The following is a 7,508-nucleotide window of genomic DNA, read 5'->3' on the forward strand; positions in this document are numbered from 1 at the left end:
AACAGTGTTAACAATATGCACTGTGAACAAAGAAAATTGAATAAAATATATTAATATTCAAAATTCCGGTTACATGTCAAATATCAATGGGGTGTGGGTACAAGTCTCTGGATGGTCCTCTGATTCTTCAATTGGATGCGTTGAACACTCCACCATTGAAGGGCCTCCGGGTTTCAAGTGGCTTAATCTTCAAAGAAGGACTTGTATATATAGCTTGTTCAATTCTTCTTGAAGGGCCTCCGGGTTCAAATGGCTTGATCTTCAATGGAGGTTTGGATCAACATGAATCAACATATGGAGGAGGAGGGGCTTTTACTTTTGGGATCACATTTTTATTGTGATCTCTGAATAAGCTTAAGAGTTCTTTCTATGATTTTTCCTAGGATGTGTACATAGAAATGAAAGGCCCTATTTATAGCGGTAGGATAGAAGAGTTTTGATAGGTTCAAACTCTTTTGATATTATCTAATTAAAAAATTAGATAATATCAATATTATCCAAAATATTTTAAATATATTCAAATATACTAATATTGATAAATAATCAATATTTATCAAAATTTAAGTGTCTACAAATGCCCCCTCGAGACTTGCTTGTACACCACTTGATAACATATACCACTCCAAAGTATATAGTGCAAGGAAGTCTCGACACTACAACTTTAAGATATAAGGCCGTTTCAACTCGTGCCAAGGAGCCTTGAAAGATATGAGGCCGTTTTAACTCGTGCCAAGGAGTATCATTTAACCTCCTCCATTTCAAATTTCATATGGGGTTCCCATACCAGTTGAAAGTGTCTATGAAGAGATGAGAGGTAGAGCTGTCTCACTGGGCGTGCAAATTTGTGAACAAAGAAAATTGAATAAAATATATTAATATTCAAAATTTCGGTTACATGTCAAATATCAATGGGGTGTGGGTACAAGTCTCTGGATGGTCCTCTGATTCTTCAATTGGATGCGTTGAACACTCCACCATTGAAGGGCCTCCGGTTTCAAGTGGCTTAATCTTCAAAGAAGGACTTGTATATATAGCTTGTTCTTCTTGAAGGGCCTCCAGGTTCAAATGGCTTGATCTTCAATGGAGGTTTGGATCAACATGAATCAACATATGGAGGAGGAGGGGCTTTTACTTTTAGGATCACATTTTTATTATGATCTCTGAATAAGCTTAAAGAGTTCTTTCTATGATTTTTCCTAGGATGTGTACATAGAAATAAAAGGCCCCATTTATAGCGGTAGGATAGAAGAGTTTTGATAGGTTCAAACTCTTTTGATATTATCTAATTAACAAATTAGATAATATCAATATTATCCAAAATATTTTAAATATATTCAAATATACTAATATTGATAAATAATCAATATTTATCAAAATTTAAGTGTCTACATGCACCAACAGTGTAAGGAAAACACACCACAATGAAATGCAATAAAACATCAAAAAATACAATGAAATGCAATAAAACATCAAAAAATACACAGCAGACTCAAAAAAATACATCATATGACTCACCACCCCCAATGGTGTATTTCCGAACACTGTATGGTGTTTTTACTCACACCTAATGGTGTGTGTTTGGTGATGCGTACCTAATTTGTCTCTGTTTTTTGTGGTGTATTTTCCTAACATTGATGGTGTATATTTGTTGAACTATTGGTGATGCCGTACCGCCGCACCGTAAGACACCGCCGCACCTGAACTCGCCTATATATATATATATATATATATATATATATATATATATATATATATATATATATATATATATATATAATTTCGGATTTTCGTAAGGGGTCAATGGGTCGGGTTTGCTTATCGGATTTAGATATCCACCCGTGAACTTTAGTGTGTTTCGGGTCGGACAGATTTGTCGGGTTGGGTGGGTTATGCACCGTACTGCAAAGTCGAATGCATAGAAGACCAAATTAACAGTGTACATCCGGGGGATACTTGCACGGTGGTTGTACTTTTCCTGAGCTGAGGGATCAACTTGTCATTCTTCGTTGATTAGTCCTATTATATTATATTGTAGCTAAGAGAATGATATATGAATGGGGGTTGGCATCTCATCATCACGTGCTTACCCTCCATACAAGTACAAATGCTCGCCTAACATTTACACATTGTGTTATATTTTCCATTATTATATATATATATATATATAATCCCCTACACAATCAAGATCTATCGAATGAAAAACAAGAAATAATATATATATAATTCAACAATATAATGGTGTCTACTATTACTGCAACTGTTCCCAGCAGGGTGGAGAGGCTAGCAAGCAGCGGCATCGAACGCATCCCTAAGGAGTACATAAGGCCGGAGGAAGAGCGGAGGAGCATCGGCGACATTTTCGAGGAGGAAAAGATCGCCGGAGGGCCACAAGTCCCCACCGTGGACTTGAAAGGGATCAACTCCGAGGACTTGGAAGTGCGGGAGAAGTGCCGAGAGGAGCTGCGGAAGGCGGCGGTGGACTGGGGCGTGATGCACCTGGTGAACCACGGGATATCGGAGGAGCTCACAGGCCGCGTCAAGGCTGCCGGAGAGGGGTTTTTCGGTCAGCCAATTGAGGAGAAAGAGAAGTACGCTAATGACCAGGCGGCGGGGAATGTCCAGGGCTATGGTAGTAAGCTGGCAAATAATGCCAGTGGGCAGCTTGAGTGGGAGGATTACTTTTTCCACTGCATTTTCCCCGAAGATAAGACTGATCTCTCCATTTGGCCTAAAACCCCTTCTGATTACATGTAAGCCTATCTATCTTTTTTATTTCAAATTTTCATCACCCTATATATTTAACATGGCTTCATATGATGATTAAGTGTCCGGGGTACGATTAGCCAATTCATAACTAATAAATATAAAAGATTATTATGACAATTAATACGAGTTTTTTTTCTCAAATCAAGAGGTGTCATGAACAAACTTTAACTGTAGTATAAAAAGTTACTTGTTTACATTTTGGTCTTCAAATAAAGATTTTTACAAGAATAAAAATGAAAATTAGAAGATAGTGGTTGGGTCAACTCGATCACTTTGTATTAAAAATATCAAAATGTTGTAGTATTTAAAGTCATTTCAACGATTTTGTTAGTGGGGGATAAAAAATGATCATATATAGACACAATAATACTAAGATTAAAGGAATATTTTGAAAAAATTAACTAGAAACGGACTGTTAGATATAAATTTAGGACCAAAAACGAAAATAACTCTATAATATATTTTTGAAAACCAAAAAATAATCACTTTTTTGACTAATAAATTTAAGCACCGAATTAAATTTATAGCATATGATAGTACATTAGAGATTAAACCTTGTAACTTAGAGATCAAAAGTATAGTTTTCCTCCAATGCAAAGACTTAAACAGCCCCGATATTGAGAACCAAAAAAATTGACACTAGATACCATAATTGAAAGTATAATTTATTAAGAACCAAATTAAATGTGTTATTTTTCTTACTCATAATCATAGAATTTATCAAATTGGGGGTTTTAATTTATATATGTCAATTGTTTTGGGGGTCATTTTGTTTAGAGATGCAACAAAGGAATATGCAAAGCAACTGAGGGCATTAGCCACAAAGGTTTTAGCAGTGCTGTCACTAGGGCTAGGGTTAGAGGAAGGAAGGCTGGAGAAGGAAGTGGGAGGGATGGAAGAGCTTCTTCTGCAAATGAAGATAAACTACTACCCAAAATGCCCTCAGCCGGAGCTAGCCCTGGGCGTGGAAGCTCACACCGACGTCAGCGCCCTCACCTTCATCCTCCACAACATGGTCCCCGGCCTGCAGCTCTTCTACGGGGGAAAATGGGTCACCGCCAAGTGCGTCCCTAACTCCATCATCATGCACGTCGGTGACACCGTCGAGATTCTCAGCAACGGCAAGTACAAGAGCATTCTCCACAGAGGGGTTGTGAACAGGGAGAAGGTGAGGGTTTCTTGGGCGGTCTTCTGTGAGCCGCCCAAGGACAAGATCCTTCTCCAGCCCCTGCCGGAGACCGTGTCAGAGGCGGAGCCGCCGCGCTTCCCGCCCCGCACTTTTGCCCAGCATATTAAGCATAAGCTCTTCAGGCAAAGTGATCAGGAAGCAGCAGACACGCCCAAACCTGATAATGATGATCATCATCAATCAAATTAGCTAGCTTATTCTTGATTCAATTGCAGGTCCTAAACAACTTAGTTTTGAATTTTGATTACGACAGCCACTGTTTCTTGTTTAATTTACGTTAGAGGTTTTTTTTCTTTTTACTGTAAAGTATGTGTATGTGTCTTGTATTATGTGTTTATGTGCCTCATGTTATGCAATTTTGTACCTTAGCGTATGAGTTCTGTACCTTAAAAAGATTAGTAATTCTGTACCTTAGCGTATGAGTTCTGTACCTTAAAAAGATTAGTAATTGTGTAATACATAATATATTGTGTCTTATTTGACGAATTTATGTCTTCTATTATGAAATTATGTGCCGGTAAGACATATAGTATCTACATAAATCATATTTGAGAATAAGTAAATATATAATGTGGGTATACCAGGACTATGTGGTCTAATGGTATTCGGGTTGGACTTCCATTTGGAAGATTGTGATTTCGAGCCTCAGTAGAGGCGTTATTGGCTCTTTGTGTTTCAGTAGGTTAAGAAAGTATGAACAGATACTACATTGTAATAGAGCTAGTAGCATTCAAAAAAAAAATATATATATATATATTTTTTATAAAGGAAGGGGGATACCCATACAAATTACGCCTACAACAAAGCTCAAAACCTTGAGAATAAGTAAATATATAATGTGTGTATATGTCTTGTGTTATCTACATAAATCATATTTGAGAATAAGTAAATATATAACGTGTGTATATGTCTTGTGTTGTGAATTTTTGTATCTTGTGTTATTGACTTTATACTTAGAATAAATTAAAATTGAGTTAATACTCAAAATGGTCCCCGACTATAGTGGTTTTTCCCAATTTCGTCCTGAACGACTTTGTTGACCTAATACAGTCCCAGACTTTTGTGTTTCGCTCAATTTAGTCCTCTATTTGTTATTTTGTCAAATTGGTGTTAAATAAAAGGACAATTCAATAATATCAATATACCTCTTTTTACTTTCAACCTGCGAAGTGAGAAATCCATCTTTCTTGCACGAATTACACCCAGAATTACTCCTACACTTACGAATCAAATTTTATATTCGCAGGTTTAGGAGTGATTCTAAGAGTAATTCGTAAAAAAAGAGAGATTTCGCACTTCACATGTCTATGAGTAAAAAGATGTCAATATTAAAATTACTGAATTGTCGATTTTTTTTTAACAACTAATGGACTAAATAACAAATGGAGGACTAAATTGAGCAAAAATACAAATGTCTAATACTAAATTGAGTAAAAACACAAAACTCTGGGACTACATTAAGTCACCAAAGTCGTTTAGGACAAAATTGAGAAAAATCAGATTTTGGGTATTAACTCAATTAAAATTTAAGTTAAAAAATAGAAACAAAAACAATAGAATTTGTTAAAGCTTAAATATCAAAACCACTCTTTTCAAACCACCTACTATTAGAATGTAATTTGAGCCTATAAAATGATAACCTAAAAAATTGGTGACCGCAAAAGAAAGAAAGCTCAAAGAAAGCTCCAAGAAAGTGATCCAGATTCTTGACACAAGCGGCCATAGAACCGCCGTATCCGGCGGAGAGATCAGCTGAGGAACAGGACAACTTGGAACGTAGCACTAAGAAGAGCAAGCATGACGACCTGTTATCACCGGCGGACCAATCAGCTCCGATGGTGGATATTATGCAGAAAACTCCGATGGACAATGATGCCTGATTTCTGACTCCTCAATCTGGTGCGTCAACACCGGCGGCCATCGGATGAACGCCCCGGGAAGTGAATATTCCAGCGTCTATGTGTCGAGGTTGATATTACAAAACCATTGCGAGGCACAGATAAGGGCAAGACGATAACAAGAACTGTGGTTCAACACAGAGACACATGCCAAGAACAGACGGCAACGCAGATTCTAGAGGCACAGGATCAGAATGAGCCGCCAGACATCAGAACTACTCCCCATGTGGAACTGGAACAATCCAATGATGCAATGGAGGTGGATGGTCGTCAGGCGAATACAAAGTCTTGGAGGCAGATTGTCGTTCGCTCTACGGAGCGTCGCCGTTAGTAAGTATGAATATTATGGTTTGGAAGCTGGTTAACTGGATGAAACCACAACCAGGATAGCATAAAATCAACGTATAGTAGACCCAGTTTCTTAGTCCACCGCCGGCTGACGCTTTAAAAGCAGTAGATGAGGTTGCCATCCGCGTCCCATTATAGCGCCAACATGTATTAACCTTGTATACTTGGACTAGTTTTTTTTAGATAATGTCCAATAATTATTTTTAAATAAATATTTCAAAGTATATCAATGTAATATTATATAGGAATATTCATGCATAGGTAAATAAGTGTTGAATTTGTTTATTTAAATCGGTATTTTAAAGTGTATAAATGCAAGATAATATATGAGAGATATTATAATTGTCATTAAAATAAACGTTTACAACTTTGTAATAACGCTAGTCTAAATACTTAATCTAAATGCGATAGTCTAAATAAAATAATAAATACTATTTGCGTACTATGTTCATAATTACTGAACTATATATTCATAATTATAAAGTTATATATTCATAATTTTTGATCTTCATATTCATAATTTTTGAACTCTATATTCATAATTACTGAACTCTATGTTATAATTACTGAATTATATGTTCATAATTATAAAGCTATATATTCACAATTTTTGAACTTCATATTCACAATTATTTCTCTATATTCATAATTACAAAACTATATATTTTCATAATTATGTTCACAACTCTATGTTCATAATTATAGAACTATATGTTCATAATTTTTGAACTATATATTTATACTTACGAACAGTTTTGGAACCGTTCACCTTGCAAGGTGGACACAGTTCCACAACATAATTTGCCTAGCATAGAAGGATACATCGTGCAATGAGATTATAGTAGTGTAGAAAGCTTTAGTTGTACTATGAACTCTTTATATTACAAGCACCTATTGATATTTGGTAGTTGTAGTTTTTCCCTACATGTTTCATGTGTTGTGAGATGTGTATCGTAGGTTATCATGTGAAAGAATTGAACAAAAGATTAATATTTATTATATTTGTATAAAATACTTGATAAATAAATATATATAACATATTTGTATTATAACTTTGATATTTAATTACAAGATAATGTAAAAAGAAGACAATGGACAATGTAGTGAATATAATAAATTAATAAAATTGAAGGTAAGGAATCTTTGAATTGTAGAAAATAAAGATAATATAACTAATGAAATTATATCTCTTATTAAATTTTTTATAATGAATAATTTTTTTAAAAAAAAAGCATTATAAACATCTAATTCTAAATTAATTAAATGCATATGTATTATTTTTTGTTGTAGCTACTAATTTATTTAAT

The 7,508-nt window shown here is 35.2% G+C and overlaps 1 protein-coding gene across 2 annotated transcripts; it reads left to right on the forward strand.

The window, feature by feature from the left end:
* Positions 1 to 2,177: 2,177 nt before the first annotated feature.
* Positions 2,178 to 4,462, forward strand: LOC109168138 (leucoanthocyanidin dioxygenase-like). Of its 2 annotated transcripts, XR_002051995.1 has the most exons (3): positions 2,178 to 2,750; positions 3,544 to 4,325; positions 4,371 to 4,435. XR_002051995.1 is itself a non-coding variant. In XM_019317185.1 (2 exons), the coding sequence occupies exons 1-2, from the start codon at positions 2,236 to 2,238 to the stop codon at positions 4,142 to 4,144; spliced, it is 1,116 nt and encodes a 371-aa protein (XP_019172730.1). In that variant the 5' UTR covers positions 2,178 to 2,235; the 3' UTR covers positions 4,145 to 4,462. The 2 variants fall into 2 exon arrangements, 1 of the variants encoding a protein (XP_019172730.1); XM_019317185.1 differs by having other exon boundaries at positions 3,544 to 4,462.
* Positions 4,463 to 7,508: the final 3,046 nt, after the last annotated feature.

This window comes from Ipomoea nil, unplaced genomic scaffold (assembly GCF_001879475.1).
Source record: "Ipomoea nil cultivar Tokyo-kokei standard unplaced genomic scaffold, Asagao_1.1 scaffold3172, whole genome shotgun sequence".
NCBI lineage: Eukaryota > Viridiplantae > Streptophyta > Magnoliopsida > Solanales > Convolvulaceae > Ipomoea > Ipomoea nil.

Excerpts from the sequence above, each read along its gene's own strand:
- LOC109168138 (XM_019317185.1), top strand. The coding sequence starts at position 2,236 with ATGGTGTCTACTATTACTGCAACTGTTCCCAGCAGGGTGGAGAGGCTA. Across the intron at positions 2,751-3,543 it reads AAAACCCCTTCTGATTACAT|AGATGCAACAAAGGAATATG; the intron begins GTAAGCCTATCT and ends CATTTTGTTTAG.